General features: G+C 40.6%; 1 protein-coding gene across 13 annotated transcripts in view; it reads right to left on the bottom strand.

Annotated features, from left to right (window-relative positions):
• Positions 1–13,963: 13,963 nt before the first annotated feature.
• SAP130 (Sin3A associated protein 130) overlaps positions 13,964–20,512 on the bottom strand; it is a 79,267-nt gene continuing 72,718 nt past the window's right edge. For 9 of the 13 annotated variants that reach the window (XM_045777685.2, XM_045777686.2, XM_045777684.2 and 6 more), the window contains 4 exons: positions 16,613–16,716; positions 16,045–16,137; positions 15,396–15,509; positions 13,964–14,904 (listed from right to left, as the gene is read on the bottom strand). In XM_045777685.2, coding sequence (XP_045633641.2) covers positions 14,746–14,904; positions 15,396–15,509; positions 16,045–16,137; positions 16,613–16,716 — 470 coding nt within the window. In that variant the 3' untranslated portion in view covers positions 13,964–14,745. The remainder of the gene's footprint in view (positions 14,905–15,395; positions 15,510–16,044; positions 16,138–16,612; positions 16,717–20,512) is intronic. The other 4 variants (XM_045777693.2, XM_045777692.2, XM_045777688.2 and 1 more) reach the window with 1 other exon arrangement.

The following is a 20,512-nucleotide window of genomic DNA, read 5'->3' as shown; positions in this document are numbered from 1 at the left end:
ATCCATTTTCATGAGGTACCTAAAATAGGCAAATTCATAGAGAGAAATAGTTTAGAGACCACGAGGGGTTGGGGCAGGGGGAATGAGGAGTTATTGTCTAATGGTTACAAAGGGGTAATGAAAATGAAAACATTTTGGAAACAGATGGTCGTGTTTACATACTGTTAATATAATTAATGCCACTGAATTGTATATTCAAAATGATTAAAGTGGCAACTTTTATGTTTATATATTGTTTGCTGTAATTAAGAAATAATGTAACATATCAAAAACCACTGAATTGTATACTTCAAATGGGTCAACTATATGGTATGTGAATTATATTAGAGTCAAGCTGTTCAAAATAAATTAAAAAAAAATAAGTATTTAGGGTGCCTAGGTGGCTCAGTCAGTTAAGCATCTACCTTTGGCTCAGGTCATGATCCCAAGGTCTTGGGATGGAGCCCCACATGGGGCTCTCTGCCCAGCAGGGAGTCTCCTCCCTCTGCCCCTCCCCCCTGCTCATGCTCTTTCTCTCAAAAAATAAAATCTTAAAAAAAAATTAAGAAAAAAACAGTTGTGTCTGAGTTTAACAAATGAAAAACTTTGAATACGATAGAACACTGTTCAAAGAAATTAAATTAGAACTAAATAAATGGAAAGACAGTCCATATTCAAGATCAGTAAATTTAATATTAAGGTGGCAAAATTTCTTAAAATTATATAAATTCAACATAATACCCATCAAAATCCCAGATGACTTATTTGCACAAACTGACAGGCTGATCTTAAAAATGACCTGGAAATTCAAAGGACCCAGGAAATTCAAAGTACTCAGGACAATCTTGAAAAAGAATAACAAAAAAGAGAACTCACACTTTCCAAATTCAAAACTTACTAAAAAGTTTAGGTAAGATAAGACAGTGTGGCCTAAGTTTAGACATACAGATCAATGGAACAGAATTGAGAGTTCAGGGGCACCTGGCTGGCTTAATCAGTAAAGCATGCAACTTTTGGTCTCGGGGTTGTAAGTTCAAGTTCCACACTGGGTGCAGAGATAACTTAAAAATAAAATCTTATAGGGGCGCCTGGGTGGTGCAGTCGTTAGGCGTCTGCCTTCGGCTCAGGGCGTGATCCCGGCGTTATGGGATCGAGCCCCACATCAGGCTCCTCCGCTGAGAGCCTGCTTCTTCCTCTCCCACTCCCCCTGCTTGTGTTCCCTCTCTCGCTGGCTGTCTCTCTGTCAAATAAATAAATAAAATCTTTTTAAAAAAATCTTATAAAAAATTTCGAGTTCAGAAGTAATTCTTCACATATATAACTAACTTTGACTAATTGCCAGGACAATTTCATGGTGAAATAATAGTCTTTTTAACACATGGTAGTGGGAACAAGCCATAGGCAAAAGAATGAAGTTAGACCCTTTAGTTTACATCAGGTGCAAAAAATAACTCAAAAATGGCTTAAACTCCTAAAAATGGGAGTAATGGTTACAGGGTAAAGGGCTTATTTTGGGGGCAATGAAAACATTCTAAAATTGATTGTGGTGATGGATGCACAACTTTGTGAATGTAGTAGAAGTCATTCTATTATATACTTCAAGTAGGTGAATTGTATGTTATGTGAATTATGACTCCTTTTTTAAAAAAAGATTTTAAGTAATCTCTATACCCCATATGGGGGACTGAACTCATGACTCTGAAATCAAGAGTTGCATGCGCTTCCGACTGAGCCAGCCAGATGCCCCTGTCATCAAATTTTTTTAAAAAATAAAAAGAAAGGTTATCACTACTGAGCCCATGGACATGAAAAAGATAATAAAAGAATGCTACAAAAACTCCATGCCCACAAATTTATTAACTTAGATGAAATAGTAAAATTCCTTGAAAGAAATTGCCAAAACTCACACAAGGAGAAGTAGGCCTATATCTATTTTAATAATTGAACCAATAACTCGTAATTTTCCAAAAAAGTACCAGATCCAAATGTTTTCACTGATGAATCTGACCAAACATTTAAGGAAGAAATTATATGAATTCTCTACAATCCCCTCCAGGAAACAGAAGCAGAAAGAACACTTCCTCATTCTGATACTAGCATCACCCTGACCCTGATAAAGTACAAAAAATAAACCACAGACCACTATCTTTCGTGAGCATAGATGCAACTAAACTATCAGCAAGTTGAAACTAACAATGCGTAAAAAGAACTGCACACCAAAACAAGTGGAATTTATTCCAGATATGCTGGTTTGATTAAAAATCAATTAATGTAATCTACTACATAAACATGCTAAAAAAAGAAAACTCATAAGATCATATCAGTGATGGAGAAAAACCTATGCCAAAATCCACCATCCATTCTATGATTGAAAACTCGTGGAAAACTAGCAATAGACGAGAACTTCCTCAACTTAATAAAGAACTTCTGCAAAAGCCCCTACAGCTAACATTTTACTTAATGGTGAGAAATTGGACACTTTATCCCTAAGACTGGAAACAAGGCAAGGATACTCCCTCTTACACTCTTACTCAGCATCTTACTGGAAGTCCTATCCAGTGCAATAAGACAAGGAAAAGGAAATAAAACTTATACAGACTGGGAAAGAAGAAATAAAACTATATTTGTTCACAGATGGCATTGTTTATGTAGAAAGTCCCCCCAAATTGACAAAAGAACTCTTGTTAATATAGCAACATCACAGCATATAAGGTTAATAGTATATGAATTTTGACTGCTTTCCTATATACTACCAGTGAACAATTAGAATATGAAATTAAAACCACAGTGTCATTTATTTTATTTATTTTTAAAAGATTTTATTTATTTGTCAGAGAGAGAGAGAGCACACAGGCAGGGGGAGGGGCAGCCTGAGGGCAAAGCAGGCTCCCCGCGGAGCAGGGAGCCCAGCGCGGAACTCGATCCCAGGACCCTGAGATCATGGCCCGAGCCAAAGGCAGATGCTTAACTGACTGAGCCTCCCAGGAGTCCCACATGGTACCATTTACAATAGCATACACACAAAATGAAATACTTTGGTATAAACCTAATGAAATATGTACAAGACGAGGAGGAGTAAAGATGGCGGAGGAGTAGGAGACACCTTTTTCAGCCGGTCCCCCGAGTTGAGCTGGATAGGTACCAGACCAGCCTAAACAACCACGGAACCAGCCTGAGATGCAGGAAGATGCATCTGGATCTCTACAAATGAACATCTCCAGCGCTGAGTATTGAGGTATGAAGCGGGGAGCCATGAAACTGTGCACAGATATCAGAAGATAAACGGAAGGGGGAGGGAGCCGCCGCGTTTGGGCGCCGGGAAGCGGTAGCCACTTGCACGGGAGAGCAGGCGGGGCTCGCGGACTGCACCTGCAAAACAGCGGACTGAGACTGTGAGCCGGGTGCGCGCGCCACCAGGCATCTCGCAGAACACCGGAACCCCGGTGCGCTCACGGGATCCAGACTGAGACCGGGAGCTTCCAGAGCGCACGCGGGGCAGCTGGCGGCGTTAGAAACACAAAGGACAGGGGCGCCTGGGTGGCACAGTGGTTAAGCGTCTGCCTTCAGCTCAGGGCGTGATCCCGGCGTTATGGGATCGAGCCCCACATCAGGCTCTTCCACTATGAGCCTGCTTCTTCCTCTCCCACTCCCCCTGCTTGTGTTCCCTCTCTCGCTGGCTGTCTCTATCTCTGTCGAATAAATAAATAAAATCTTTAAAAAAAAAAAAAAAAGAAACACAAAGGACAGAGACGCACCGGCCTTGGAAGTGAGGGCTGGGACGCTGGGTGTGCGGTGCACATCCTGGGACACTGCAGGGTTGAGCAGCACCAACAGTAACAGAGTTCAAGTGGCCAGAACATTAGTAGAGAACGGGCCGCAATCCCTCTGTTCTGTGACAGAGGCTGAAATTCGGCCACTGCTGCTCTGACTCTCAGAAGAGGCACAACAGACCGCCAGGGAAAGCCGCCAGAGAACAAAAGCCTGGAAATACCGGCTCAGGGAGTGCCCATCCCCATCTCCCCTCGCAGGGGACACGGAGACTCTACCCAACAGGGTTGCCTGAGTATCGGCGCAGCAGGCCCCTCCCCCAGAAGGCAGGCTGAAAAATCAAGAAGCCCACAACCCGGGGCGCCTGGGTGGCGCAGTCATTGAGCGCCTGTCTTCGGCTTAGGGCGTGATCCCGGCATTCCGGAAAGGAGTCCCTCACCGGGCTCCTCCGCTGGGAGCCTGCTTCTTCCTCTCCCACTCCCCTGCTTCTGTTCCCTCTCTCACTGGTTGGCTGCCACATAAATAAATAAATAAATAAAATCTTTAAAGAAGAAGCCCACATCCCTAAGATCCCTATAAAACAAGGGGCACGGCCTGGGACCCAGTCAATAATTTGGGCTCTGGACAACCCCGCAACCTCTCCTCATCAGAATGACAAGAAAGAGAAGCCACCCCCAGCAAAGAAAAGACAGTGAGTCTGTGGCCTCTGCCACAGAAATAATGGATATGGATGTAACCAAAGTATCAGAAATGGAATTCAGAGTAACGATGGTCAAAATGATGAGTAGAATTGAAAAAACTATTAACGAAAAGGTTACTGAGAATATAGAATCCCTAAGGACAGAAATGAGAGCGAATCTGACAGAAATTAAAAATTCTATGAGCCAAATGCAGGCAAAACTAGAGGCTCTGACGGCCAGGGTCACCAAAGCAGAGGAACGGGTTAGTGAATTGGAGGATGGGTTAATAGAGGAAAAAACCAAAATAGAAGCTGCTCTTAAAAAAATCCAAGCCCACGAATGTAGGTTACGGGAGATTACTGACTCAATGGAACGATCCAATGTTAGAATCATCGGCATCCCCGAGGGGGTGGAGAAAAACAGAGGTCTAGAAGAGATATTTGAACAAATTGTAGCTGAAAACTTCCCTAATCTAGCAAGGGAAACAAAAATTCGTGTCCAAGAGGCAGAGAGGACCCCTCCCAAGCTCAACCACGACAAACCTACGCCACGTCACGTCATAGTGCAATTAGCAAATATTAGATCCAAGGATACAGTATTGAAAGCGGCCAGGGCAAAGAAATTTCTCACGTACCAAGGCAAAGGCATCAGAATTACGTCAGACCTGTCTACACAGACCTGGAATGAGAGAAAGGGTTGGGGGAGCATATTTAAAGCTCTTTCAGAGAAAAACATGCAGCCAAGGATCCTTTATCCAGCAAGGCTGTCATTCAGAATTGATGGAGAAATAAAGACATTTCAGAATCGCCAGTCACTAACCAATTTCGTAACCACGAAACCAGCCCTACAGGAGATATTACGGGGGGTTCTATAAAAGTAAAAAGGCCCCAAGAGTGATACAGAACAGAAAGTCACAGCCAATACAAACAAAGACTTTACTGGCAACATGGCAACATTAAAATCATATCTCTCAGTAATCAGTCTTAATGTAAATGGTTTGAACCATCCCATAAAACGTCACAGGGCTGCAGATTGGATAAAAAGAAATGAGACATCCATTTGCTGTCTACAAGAGACTCATTTCAAACCCAAAGATGCATTCAGACTGAGAGTAAGGGGATGGAGTACCATATTTCACGCAAATGGACCTCAAAAGAAAGCTGGGGTAGCAATTCTCATATCAGATAAATTGGATTTTAAACTACAGACTATATTTAGAGACGCAGAAGGGCACTATATTATTCTTAAGGGAAGTATTCAACAAGTGGATATGACAATTATAAATATATATGCCCCCAACAGGGGAGCAGCAAGATACACAAGCCAACTCTTAACCAGAATAAAGAGACGTATAAATAAAACTACATTAATAGTAGGGGACCTCAACACTCCACTATCAGAAATAGACAGAACACCCTGGCAAAAACTAAGCAAAGAATCAAAGGCTTTGAATGCCATACTCGACGAGTTGGACCTCATAGATATATATAGAACACTACACCCCAGAACCAAAGAATACTCATTCTATTCTAATGGCCATGGAACATTCTCAAGAATAGACCATGTTCTGAGACACAAAACAGGTCTCAACCGATACCAAAAGATTGAAATTATCCCCTGCATATTCTCAGACCACAACGCTCTGAAATTGGAACTCAACCACAAGGAAAAATTTGGAAGAAACTCAAACACTTGGAGACTAAGAACCATCCTGCTCAGGAATGACTCGATAAACCAGGAAATCAAAAATCAAATTAAACAATTTATGGAGACCAATGAGAATGAAAATACAACAGTCCAAAACCTATGGGATACTGCAAAGGCAGTCCTAAGGGGGAAATACATAGCCATCCAAGCCTCACTCAAAAGAATAGAAAAATCTAAAATGCAGTTTTTATATTCTCACCTCAAGAAGCTGGAACAGCAACAGAGGGACAGGCCTAATCCACGCACGAGGAAGCAGTTGACCAAAATTAGAGCTAAAATCAATCAAGCAGAAACCAGAAGTACAGTAGAGCAGATCAACAGGACTAGAAGCTGGTTCTTGGAGAGAATCAATAAAATTGACAGACCACTGGCAAGACTTATCCAAAAGAAAAGAGAAAGGACCCAGATTATTAAAATTATGAATGAAAAAGGAGAGGTCACGACGAACACCATTGAAATTGGAAGGATTATTAGAAATTTTTATCAACAGGTATATGCCAATAAACTAAGCAATCTGGAAGAGATGGAATCCTTCCTGGAAACCTATAAACTACCAAGATTGAAACCAGAAGAAATTGATTCCTTAAACAGGCCAATTAATTATGAAGAAATTGAGTCAGTGATAAACAACCTTCCAAATAAGAAAGCTCCAGGCCCGGACGGTTTTCCTGGGGAATTCTACCAAACATTCAAAGAAGAAATAATACCTATTCTCCTAAAGCTATTTCAAAAAATAGAAACAGAAGGAAAGCTACCAAACTCTTTCTATGAGGCCAATATTACCTTGATCCCCAAACCAGACAAAGACCCCCTCAAAAAGGAGAATTACAGACCGATTTCCCTAATGAATATGGACGCCAAAATCCTCAACAAGATACTTGCTAATAGAATCCAACAGTACATTAAAAGGATTATCCATCACGATCAAGTGGGATTCATACCTGGGATGCAAGTGTGGTTCAATATTCGCAAATCAATCAGCGTGATACATCATATCAACAAGAAAAGACTCAGGAACCATATGATCCTCTCAATCGATGCCGAAAAAGCATTTGACAAAATACAGCATCCTTTCCTGATTAAAACCCTTCAGAGTGTAGGAATAGAAGGTACATTTCTCAATCTCATAAAAGCCATCTATGAAAAGTCTACAATGAATATCATTCTCAATGGGGAAAAGCTGGAAGCCTTTCCCTTAAGATCAGGAACACGACAAGGATGCCCACTCTCGCCACTATTATTCAACATAGTACTAGAAGTCCTTGCAACAGCCATCAGACGACAAAAAGGGATCAAAGGTATTCGAATCGGCAAAGAAGAAGTCAAAATGTCTCTCTTCGCAGATGACATGATACTCTACATGGAAAACCCAAAAGAAGCCACTCCCAAACTATTAGAAGTTATAGAGCAATTCAGTAACGTGGCGGGATACAAAATCAATGCTCAGAAATCAGTTGCATTTCTATACACGAATAACGAGACCGAAGAAAGAGAAATTAGGGAATCCATCCCATTTACAATAGCACCAAAAACCATACGTTACCTTGGAATTAACTTAACCAGAGACGTAAAGGACCTATATTCTAGAAACTATAAATCACTCTTGAAAGACATTGAGGAAGACATAAAAAGATGGAAAGATATTCCATGCTCATGGATCGGAAGAATTAACATAGTTAAAATGTCCATGCTACCCAGAGCAATCTACACTTTCAATGCTATCCCGATCAAAATACCGAGGACATTTTTCAAAGAACTGGAACAAATAGTCCTTAAATTTGTATGGAAACAGAAAAGGCCCCGAATCTCCAAGGAACTGTTGAAAAGGAAAAACAAAGTGGGGGCATCACAATGCTGGATTTCGAGCTGTACTACAAAGCTGTGATCACAAAGACAGCATGGTACTGGCACAAAAACAGACACATAGAAAAATGGAACAGAATAGAGAGCCCAGAAATGGACCCTCGGCTCTTTGGGCAACTAATATTTGATAAAGCAGGAAAAAACATCCGGTGGGAAAAAGACAGTCTCTTTAATAAATGGTGCTGGGAAAATTGGACAGCTACATGCAAAAGAATGAAACTTGACCACTATCTCACACCATACACAAAGATAAACTCCAAATGGATGAAAGACCTCGATGTGAGACAGGAATCCATCAAAATTCTAGAGGAGAACATAGGCAGCAACCTCTACGTCATCAGCCAAAGCAACCTTTTTCATGACACATCCCCAAAGGCAAGAGAAACAAAAGATAAAATGAATTTATGGGACTTCATCAAGATTAAAAGTTTCTGCACAGCCAAGGAAATAGTCCGAAAAACTAAGAGGCAGCCCACGGAATGGGAGAAGATATTTGCAAATGACACTACAGATAAAGGACTGGTATCCAAGATCTACAAAGAACTTCTCAAACTCAATATCCAAGAAACAAATAAACAAATCAAAAAATGGGCAGAAGATATGAACAGACACTTTTCCAATGAAGACATACAAATGGCTAACAGACACATGAAAAAAATGTTCAAAATCATTAGCCATCAAGGAAATTCAAATCAAAACCACACTGAGATACCACCTTACGCCAGTTAGAATGGCAAAAATAGACAAGGCAAGAAACAACAAATGTTGGAGAGGATGTGGAGAAAGGGGATCCCTCCTACATTGTTGGTGGGAATGCAAGTTGGTACAGCCACTCTGGAAAACAGTGTGGAGGTCCCTTAAAAAGTTAAAAATTGAGCTACCCTATGATCCAGCCATTGCACTACTGGGTGTTTACCCCAAAGATACAGACGTAGTGAAGAGAAGGGCCATATGCACCCCAATGTTCATAGCAGAAATGTCCACAATAGCTAAATCGTGGAAGGAGCCGAGATGCCCTTCACCAGATGACTGGATTAAGAAGTTGTGGTCCATATATACAATGGAATATTACTCAGCTATCAGAAAGAACGAGTTCTCAACATTTGCTACAACATGGACGGCACTGGAGGAGATAATGCTAAGTGAAATAAGTCAAGCAGAGAAAGACAACTATCATATGATTTCTCTCATCTATGGAACATAAGAACTAGGATGATCGGTAGGGGGAGAAAGGGATAAAGAAAGGGGGGGTAATCAGAAGGGGGAATGAACCATGAGAGACTATGGACTATGAGAAACAAACTGAGGACTTCAGAGGGGAGGGGGTGGGGGAATGGGATAGACTGGTGATGGGTAGTAAGGAGGGCATGTATTGCATGGTGCACTGGGTGTTATACACAACTAATGAATCATTGAGCCTTACGTCGGAAACCGGGGATGTACTGTATGGTGACTAACATAATATAATAAAAAATCATTAAAAAAAAAAAGAAATATGTACAAGATGTATATGAGGAAACTTAGAAAACTCTTGAAAAAATAAACACCAAAATAAATGGGGGTATCCATATTTATGGACTAAAACACTCAATATTATTAAGTCAATTCTTTCCCATATTACTACAGATTCTGTGTAATCCTAATCCAAATTCCAGCCGGTATTTCATAGCTATTAACAGATTCTAAAATATATGAAGAGACAAAGACCCAGTATAGCTAACACAACAGTGAAGAACAAAGTTGGAGAATCCATACTGCTCAACTACAAGACTTCCTATAAAGCTAGGGAGTGAAACAGAGTGGTAGTGGTGAAAGAATAAACAAGTATATCAACAGAACAGAATAAAGAGCCCAGACATAGTGCCACACAAATACAGTCAACTCATCTTTGACAAATGAAGCAAGGGTAATTTAATGGAGATAGTCTTTTCAACACATGGTGCTGGAATAATTGGACACACACACACACACACACACACACACACACACACACGTACACAGACGTTACAACTGTCATAAAAATTATCTCGGGGCGCCTGGGTAGCGCAGTCGTTAAAGCGTCTGCCTTCGGCTCAGGGCGTGATCCTGGCGTACCGGGATCGAGTCCCACATCGGGCTCCTCTGCTGTGAGCCTGCTTCTTCCTCTCCCACTCCCCCTGCTGTGTTCCCCCTCCCTCTCTCTCTGGCTGTCTCTCTGTCACATAAATAAATAAAATCTTTAAAAAAAAAAAATAAAAAAAATAAAAATTATCTCAACATGAATCACAGATCTAAATGTAAAACACAAAAAGTTCTATAACAAAACATAGGAGAAAATATAGATGATATTGGGTTTGGCGATGAGTCTTTAGATATAATCCAAAAGCACAATCCACACAAAAAAATATATTGATGTTGTACTTTATTAAAATTGAAAACTTCTGCTCTTCAAAAGGCACTATTAAGTAAATGGAAAGATATGCTGCAGATAGCAAGAAAGCATTTGCAAAATGCCTATCTTTCTGAAAAAAGACTGGTATCCTAAATATACAAAGAACTCTTAAAAGTCAATCAGAAGAGTGCCTAGGTGGCTCAGTCGGTTAAGTGTCTGCCTTTGGCTCAGGTTGTGATCCCAGGGTCCTGGGATCGAGCCCCACATTGGGCTTCCTTCTCGTGGGGAATCTGCTTCTCCCTCTCCCTCTGCCCCTCCCCCCTCCTCATGCTGTCTCTCTCTCCTGCTCTCTCTTAAATAACTAAAATCTTAAAAAAGCAAACACCAAAACCTCCATCAGAAAACAACCTAATTAATATATAGGCAAAGATCTGAATAGACACCTTACCAAAAATGATATAAAGATGTCAAATGAGCATAAGAAAAGTGCTCAGCATCATGTCATTAGGGAATTGCAAATAAAAGTGATACCACTACCTACCTATTAGAATGGCTAAAATCCAGAATGTGAACAACACTAAACTTTGGAGAGGATATGGAGCAATCATTCATTGTTGGTGGGACTGTAAAATGGCACAGCCACTTTGGAAGACAGTTTGGAAGTTTTTTTTTTTTTTTTTTTTTAAGATTTTATTTGACAGAGAGAGAGAGAGAGAGCATAAGCAAGGGGAGCCTAAGCGGAGGTAGAGGGAGAAGCAGGCTCCCACCCGAGCAGGGAGCCTGATGTGGGACTCGATCCCAGGACCCTGAGATCATGACCTGAGCCAAAGGCAGACGCTTCACTGACTGAGCCACCTAGGTGCCCCAGTTTGGAAGTTTTTTACAAAACTAAACATAATTTTACCTTATGAGCCAGCAATCACATTCCTTGGTTTTTATCCAATGGATTTGGAGAATTTATTTCCACACAAAACCTGCATGCAAATGTTTATAGCAGCTTTATTCACAATGGTCAAAAACCAGAAGCAAGCGAGATGTCCTTCAATAGGGAAATGAATAAACTTGCACATTCACTCAGTAGACTACCACTCCGCAGTAAAAAGGAACAATTTATGATACATACACCAAATGGATGAATCTCAAATTAAGACACAAATAAATATGTACTCTATGATTCCATTTATATGAAGTTCAAGAACAGACAAACTAACCTCTGATAATGGACAGATCAATGTTTACCTTGGTAGGGGCAGAGGGGTTTTGACTACAAAGGAGCACTCTTTTTAGGGTTATGGTAATGTCACATATATCTTTATTTGGATGTCAGCTAAGGGTGTATTTGTCAAAAAGCATAAATCTATTAAGATTTGGGTATTTTGCTCTACATAATTGTACAACAATAACATTGGTTATTTGAAAGAGAAAGTCAAGTTCATGGCTATTTTGGGGGAGGTAGAGAGTTGTGATTGGGATGGGACAGTTGTGGGGCTTCTGAGGTGACTAACAAAGTTCTATTTTTCACCCTGGGTGGTAATTTCAAAGTTGTTCTTTTAAAAATTTATGAAGCTATACATTTGTTTCATGTAGTTTTCTATATCTGTGCTGTAATTTACAGTAATAAAGTACAAACGTGTCCATTTTTTCACAGGATGGGTTGAACTGTATAATCTTTAAACAACTTTTAAACTCTAAAATTGTATGATTCTATATTATTACTGCGATAAAATCACTGAAAATGAAAATACTATAAGGCATTTCCTATTTAATGAGGTTTTGAAATATCCAGGTTTCTAAAAAAAATATATATATGAAAGATTTTCTAGACAAAGTGGATGGGTTAAAACTCCCCCCCCCCCCCCGATTTATGTTTCTTTGATTCTCCACTGTAGAGAAAAGAAGCCAAATCCACGTCTTACCTCAAATATATTTCCAATTCTTTCTAATCCTTAAGTCTGTGAATGATATTTTTCTAGACCAAAAGCCACTTGGTCTCTGGACTATCTCCTGTTTATAAATCCCTGGAAAGCACAACTAATATAATATCAGCAATTAAAAAGTTATATACAAATACACGTCCATATAAATAACATAAATGTACAGAACAGTTATATCTGTAATAACCCGAACCTGCTAACAGCCTGAATGTCTTTTTACAGGTGAATGGATAAACAACTTGTGGGACATGCATGCAGTGCAGAGCTTGGTACTCAGCAACAAAAAGCGATGAATTCTGGAAACACAGATAAATCTCAGGATAAATTTCCATTATGCTGAGTAGAAGAAAACACATTCCTTCCTACAAAGATTACATTGTATGATTTCACTCACATACAATTCCAAAAAATGCAAACTAATCTAGTGATAGAAAGCAGACTAGTGTTTGTCTGAAGATAGGGAGGCAGGCAGGGGTGAGAGGGAAGAAATTAAGAGGCATCAGGAGAAACTACTGAGTCTGATGGATATGTTCACGACCTTGACCATGGTGATGGTGAAATGGGCATGTATACACGTCAAATCTTATCAAATTGTATATGTTGAGATGTTTAATTGATTGCAGGTTAGGCCTCAATAAAGCTGTTTTTAAACAACATACTAGACACAGACAAGACTCTCCCAGCTTCTGACTGTATAAGGCAAGGAAATACTGAAAACGCTATTGTTCTAACCTGCACTAACAAGCTTCCTTTGACGAGTTGTCTGTTTTGTTTAAATTGCGGTGACAATACTTTTGGAGAAGACAGATCTGTAATGCAGGATCCCAAGTACCTGAATCATAGCCAGCACACCACATGAGCTCACTGGGGCAGTATGTGCACAGGAGAAACTGAGGCAAAGGAACATTCTTCTAGCACAGTCTAGCACACTATACTGGTGTCTAGCAAACAACCAATAATACTTTTCAAAGTTGGCTCCATGAAGCAGTGGAGATTATTCTGAGGACTTCTTAGCCTAGGCCACACAGGCCTATGTGGCCTAATCAGAAGCCCACCTTGCTTCTTCTCCAGTGCTATACCAGATGAAAGCTTACCATTTCAACTGGAGGAAGCCTGTTCCAGGTGAGCCAGAGTATTGGTCCCAAAGACCTGGTCAGAACTGACAGAGACTTCCAGTCTTAAATCTATTCACGTCAGGGCAAAGAGGAGAGCTCCAGACTCAAGTTGGCAACCCATGTCCTAAGGAAAGAGAACATCCAGCTAGAAGGGAGAGAGATGCCTGCTTGTATTCAAAGGAAGAAAGTCAAGCTACTATACCATTCGGGTAGCTCAGAGGAAGCAAGAGCAACCTTGTGAAGAAAATCCACGCTCCGTGGCAGTTCCACCCAACTCCTGCAGCCTTAATTGTTCTATAATTTGACCAATTTATACCTGCAATGGGACAAAATACAGTCTTGTATTCAAGATAACCAAGAGCCAACAGATTTTACCGTTGTGACATCTTCAAAATACCAGGGTAAGTGGAACCCATTTATGTGTAATAACGAAACTTTAGCAGAGTAGACTCCCAACATTGTGTAAGAAATTACACTAGGACACACACTCACATGGTGATCAGCACAGCACTGATTCACTTTATAAAAAGATGCAAACTGCTCATGTACAAAAACCTCTTTGAGTCCTTTATTAACATTTGGAGATGTGTGGTACATACAATTAACAGCATCACACCAGCTACAGAAGTACAAATAACCGAGAACGTACTTCAGAACAAGGATCTCAGAGCAACTTTGGGTGTTGCCTGCTCTGAACCTCCACGAAAACCCAACTCTGACTCACGCAGGACAGACAATATAACGATTTCACTCTGAAATGGTTCTTTAAAAAAATGACAAGAATTAATAGTTCAAACCCTTTAGAGTGTGAGATGTGGCAAGTCTCTCGGTGCCATGGCATTGCTGTAAAAGGCCAGCTCAGGCATTTGAAGGTCAGACAGAGTAAGAACCGGCTGGGATGAGGGGAAGAGGTTTGATTTTCAGTGTAGAGAGAAAATAGATGGTCCAAGCGGATATTTCAGTCCAGGCTCAGTATGGGTCCTGCAGGAATCCATCAGATAAATACAGTTTATAAACCAGAAGGCTGAAAACTGCCAGCCATTCATTTGTGTCACTGATTCTAACTGGCAGACACTGATGCATCAGGAGTCATTTATGACACAGCATGTTTAAGAGGGATATGCCTGTAAGAGAGAATGCAGTTCACTGCTTCAGAACAGCTCTGATCCGTTTGTGCCACTGGGTACCATGGGTCCCTGTTTTCTTGTGTGAATTAAGGAACACTTCCTTTATTTCAATGTTCCACTTTGAGAATAACCAAAACCCTCCCCCCACCCCCACCATCATTCTTCATAAATTCTGTTTCCAAAGTCCTGATTCTTCTGGGTCTACACTTTTTCCTTTCGCTTCAATTTTGACACCTTCTTGACAGTCCCGTTCTTGTTTAGAAGCTTCAGGACACGGTCTTTATGATCTAAAACCTTAAGCATGGAGTCTCTGGCCTCACTAATCTGGTCCATCACAAGTTTACACCGCTGCATATTTCCCTGCAACAGAAGACATCAACACCAATCAGTCACCAGGAGACCACCAGGCTTTCAAATAACTTTTCACCTATGGAATGAGGCCATTCTGTGGCTTCCACATAGAAAAAAATGTTTTAGTCTTTCTCATAATGCAGCCTAGAGTAAACAGGTTTTTTTTTTTTTTTAGGATTAATTTATTTTAGAGAAAGCGAGCACGTGTGCGAGCAGGGGTGGGGTGGGGTGGTAGGAGGAGCAGAGGGGGAGGGAGAGTCTTAAGCAAACTTCCCGCCAGGTGCGGAGCCCAATGTGGGGCTTGATCCCATGACCCGTGAGATCGTGACCTGAACCAAAACCAAGAATTGGATGCTCAACCAACTGAGCCACCCAGGCACCCCAAATAGTAGGTTTTTACTAAAGGTATTAGTGAAAGAGGGAGGGGAAACGTGAGAAGTAAGACCGTGCAGTGACAACCCCATAAACTAGATGATCAGAGGGAAAGGGCTATGTCAAACCTGTATCAGTTCATTTATTCGGTGCAGATCATCATCAGTTGCTGCTTTTTTCTTTGGGATAATCCCTTCCTGTAGGTTGGTGAGTCTTTCATAAACATCATGTTCTAGATTCGTCTGCAACACACAATAGGAAGGGCATCATGGCCTCAGAGATACTTTTCCTTGGTAACCTCAGGCAAATGCACCCACCTTGAATCACTTCTGTAAACTGGTATGAGAGCTATTTGGGTGATAGAATCCTTTCTCCCAAGGACTAGGGTGCTAATGTACAGCAAGGGAAACTGATCAACAATGAGTAATAATTTAGGGCCTATCTTCAAGGATAACTTTTAATTACTGCCCTGAATTCACCATTCCTCTAAAAACCCAGTCTAAAGGTTTCACAGAAACATGCTTTTCTAAAGTACAAAAAGCAGCCACGGCACTACTTTTTTTTTTTCCCCAAAGATACTCATAATAGACAATGTTCTTCAGATCACAGCTACTCCAAAGATGGAAAAACTTCATGAGGTTGTTGTTTTGATTGCACCCCCCTTCACCTCCTTGGTGAAGGAAGGATTCCCGCCCAAGGGTTATGGAAACGGACACGTAACACCCGCCAACACTGGACACATGAGATCAATAGCAGTTTACTAGTCAATATACTCACAGCCCAGGGGAGGAGGACACCACACACCACGCAGGGCCACGCAGGGGCTGCACTCAGGAACAGAGTGAACAAGCAGGGGCTGTAGGAGGCAGGCTTTGTAGTATCGAGAGGGAGAGGTGTTCCCTGGTTACCATGGGGATGTGACAGCTTATTCGAACAATATTTCAAACTGGCAGGGAACTAAAGCCCACTAATCAGGAAGAAGTGGGAGTTGAGCCTGGTCCCTGTGATAAGGAGCATTGTAGGGAGCAAGGGCTTACAGTTAGGCCATCTGAGGCTGTTTCAGATTCACAGAAACACAAAATATTGAACCTTAACTGTCGGTCTTATACCACAGTTCAATATATTTTGGTTCTGGGTACCAGACTAAGATATGTTTGAATTCTATCTTGGGATAGATATAGTAATTACAACATTATGTATTTTACATAAAAATTCTGCATAACCCATGTTACTTGGGAATGCTTCGGAATTACTCAAAAGGAAACTCTCTCTGAGTGAACTCCGATGCCTCCGGCATTTGTTCCTCTCTTCAGCAGGACATAACAACTACTAGAACTCTACCCACCAGCTGTAGCAACTGAGCAGCACAGAGGTGAACTTTCCAGCCTTGAGCACGACAGGATACCCCTTTCTGGTTAGCTATTTCCTGCAGCATAGCTTTCTTCTCTTCTGGAACCATTTAAAAAAAAAAGTATATTTCAATTTTTATAAAGCTAAAATAATTTGGGTTCAAGCTACTGATACATACTATTTTATCAAGAATTTCTTTACTTAAATATCTTTAAATAATTCCTTTGCATTTAAGTCATTAGGAACAGAAGTCACAACATGAATAAAAGTTTCTCCTTTTGTTCACCCCTGAAGAATGCTGTAAAGACATACTCTGCTAATTCTAGTGAGTTCGAAGGAGAGCAAATTAATATTTTAATCTCTTAAAGGAAGAGAAATGGTCTCTGGTGGCCTGGAGCCTTGTTCATGTGTGATGCTTGCAAGCATGTGGAGAATTGGGCATGAAGTTTTAGAAGCTTTTTGGTGTTATCTAGATCTTGGAGAAATGAAAGGAATCAAATTTGAACAGCATTTCACATTTGGATAGGAAAGTCCAGTAACCAGAACTGTAGTAAAATAAAAACATATCATTTGGATTGGGGAGAGGGAAAGTAGGATTGAGGGGTACTTGTCAAAGGTGAGTTGAGCTGTGTATGTGAAGTTTTAACTACTGTTTAACTACAACTTAAAATGTATTTATAGGGGCACCTGGGTGGCTCACTCAGTTAAGCGTCTGCCTTTGGCTCAGGTCATGATCCCAGGGTCCTGGGATTGAGCCCCAGGTCAGGCTCCCTGCTCCATGGTTCTCCCTGCTCCCTGCTTCTCCCTCTTCTTCTGCCTGCTGCTCCCCCTCCTTGTGCTCTAAATCTTAAAAAATGTATTTATAAATTAATTAAAAATTAATTTAAAATAACTAAAAATTATTTTAAAATATTTTTAAAATTTTACTTTATTTAAAAATTTATTCTTGAAAAGACTATATATGTATTTGTCAAAACCCACAGAATGTAGAACACGAAGACTGAGCACTAATGTAAGTGATAAACTTTTGGTGATAAAGATGTGTTAGTGTGGGTTCATCGAATGTACCAAATGTACCACTGTGGTGGGTGTGGGGACTAGGGGTACATGGGAAATCCCTGTACCTTTTTTTTTTATATGATGTTAATCACCATACAGTACATCATTAGTTTTTGATGTAAAGTTCCATGATTCATTGCTTGCGTATAACACCCAGTGCACAATGCAATACATGCCCTCCTTACTACCCATCACCAGCCTATCCCATTCCCCCATCCCCCTCCCCTCTGAAGCCCTCAGTTTGTTTCCCATAGTCCATAGTATCTCGTGGTTCATTCCCCTTTCTGTTTACTCCCCCTTCATTCTTCCCTTCCTTCTCCTACCGATCTCCCTGCTATTCCTATGTTCCACAAATGAGTGAAACCGTATGATGATTGTCTTTCTCTGCTTGACTTATTTCACTTAGCATAATCTCCTCCAGTCCTGTCCATGTTGCTGCAAATGCTGGGTAATCGTTCTTTCTGATGGCTGAGTAATATTCCATTGTATATATGGACCACATCTTCTTAATCCATTCGTCTGTTGAAGGGTATCTTGGCTCCTTCCACAGTTTAGCTATTGTGGACAATGCTGCTATGAACACTGGGGGTGCATATGGCCCTTCTCTTCACTATGTCCGTATCTTTGGGGTAAATACTCAGTAGTGCAATTGTTGGGTCCCAGGGTAGCTCTATTTTTAACTTTCTGACGGACCTCCACACTATTTTCCAAAGTGGCTGTACCAACTTGCATTCCCACCAACAGTGTAAGAGGGTTCTCCTTTCTCCACATCCTCTCCAACATTTGTTGTTTCTTGCCTTGTCCATTTTTGCCATTCTAACTGGTGTAAGGTGGTATCTCAATGTGGTTTTGATTTGAATTTCCCTGATGGCTAATGATTTTGAACATTTTTTCATGTGTCTGTTGGCCATTTGTATGTCTTCATTGGAAAAGTGTCTGTTCATATCTTCTGCCCATTTTTTGATTTGATTATTTGTTTCTTGGATATTGAGTTTGAGAAGTTCTTTATAGATCTTGGATACAAGCCTTTTATCTGTAGTTTCATTTGCAAATATCTTCTCCATTCTGTGGGTTGCCTCTTTGTTTTGTTGACTGTTGTCTTTGCTGTGCAGGAACTTTTTATCTTGATGAAGTCCCAAAAGTTCATTTTTTTCTTTTGTTTCCCTTGCCTTTGGAGACGTGTCATGAAAGACGTTGCTGTGGCCGATGTCATAGAGGTTGCAGCCTATGTTCTCCTCTAGGATTTTGATGGATTCCTGTCTCACGTTGAGGTCTTTCATCCATCTGGAGTTTATCTTTGTGTATGGTGTGAGAGAGTGGTCAAGTTTCATTCTTCTGTATATAGCTGTCTAATGTTCCCAGCACCATTTATTGAAGAGACTGTCTTTTTTCCACTGGATGTTTTTTCCTGCTTTGTCATAGACTAGTTGACCATAAAGTCGAGGGTCCATTTCTGGGTTCTCTATTCTGTTGCATTGGTCGACATGTCTGTTTTTGTGCCAGTACCATGCTATCTTTGTGATCACAGCTTTGTCGTATAGCTTGAAATCAGGCAACGTGATGCCCCCCAGCTTTGTTTTTCTTTTTCAACATTTCCTTGGCAATTTGGGGTCTTTTCTGGTTCCACACAAATTCTAGGATTGCTTGTTCCAGCTTTTTGAAAAATGTCATTGGTATTTTGATCGAGATGGCGTTGAACGTGTAGATTGCCCTGGGTAGCATAGACATTTTAACTATGTTTATTTTTCCGATCCATGAGCATAATCCCTGTACCTTCTATTCAATTTTGTTGTGAACCTAAAACTGCTCTAAGAAGTTCACCAATTAAAAAAAAAAAAACAAAAAACCCTAACTAGTAGGCAAATATTAGTGTGCATATGATTTAAAAGAATTTTAAAAATTTTTTGGTAATTGGAGATTCACATGCAGTTAGTTGTAGGAAAGGACACAGAGATCCTAAGTAGTCTTTACCTGATTTCCACCAGTGGCAGCATCTTGTAAAACTACAGTACAATACCACAACCGTGATGACGATGCAGTCTGACTATTCAGATATTTACCGGTTTCAGATGTACTTGAATACTTCATATTAAACATTTGAAAAAACTCTTTATTTTGAAATAATGATAGATTCTGAGGAAGTTGCAAAGATGGTACAAGGATATATCTGATAAAAGACTTGTATGTAGAACAAATGAAGAATTCCTACATCTCAATAATAAAAAGAAACCAATTAAAAAGGGCAAAGGATCTGAACAGATATTTCTCGAAAAAAGGTATACAAATGGCCAATAAGTACGTTCCAGTTTCTGTCTATTCCAAAAAAAGTTGCTATGAACAGCTGTGTACAGATTTTTGTGGGCACACAGGCTTTGATTTTTCCGGGATAAATGCCCAGGAATATAACTGTTTGGTCATATGGTAAGTGTATGTTCTAGTTTTTAAGAAACTGCCAAACTGTTTTCCAGAGCAGTTAGCTCAGCAAAGTATGAGAGACGACTGACGTGTGGTATGACAGCACTCTGCTAACCTGCTCTCCAGTGAAATTGGTGAAAATTTTAAAAATAACTATTTAGACCTCTGGACAGGCTCCTAAGGGAAAACAGAAAATTTCTATTCATGTAGCATCTATTCAAGCAAATCTGCGGTAAGAACAGTGAGTCCATGGTATCTGAACCAAGACCATTCCCTGTTTTTCTCTCCTAGCTCAGTGAGGTGGATCTCCATGTAGACTGCTGCAGCCCAGAACATGGGGTTCCCTCTCCTCCCATCCTGCTTCCCTCACCCTGCTGCTCAGGCTAAGTCCTAGGTGGGTACAACTGAGATGCAGGGGCTC

This window comes from Ursus americanus, chromosome 1 (assembly GCF_024610735.1).
Source record: "Ursus americanus isolate L20-20 chromosome 1, mUrsAme1.1.p, whole genome shotgun sequence".
Classification (NCBI taxonomy): Eukaryota; Metazoa; Chordata; class Mammalia; order Carnivora; family Ursidae; genus Ursus; species Ursus americanus.
Note: the sequence above shows the minus strand (reverse complement) of the source record. Positions and strands in the feature narration are given on the sequence as shown.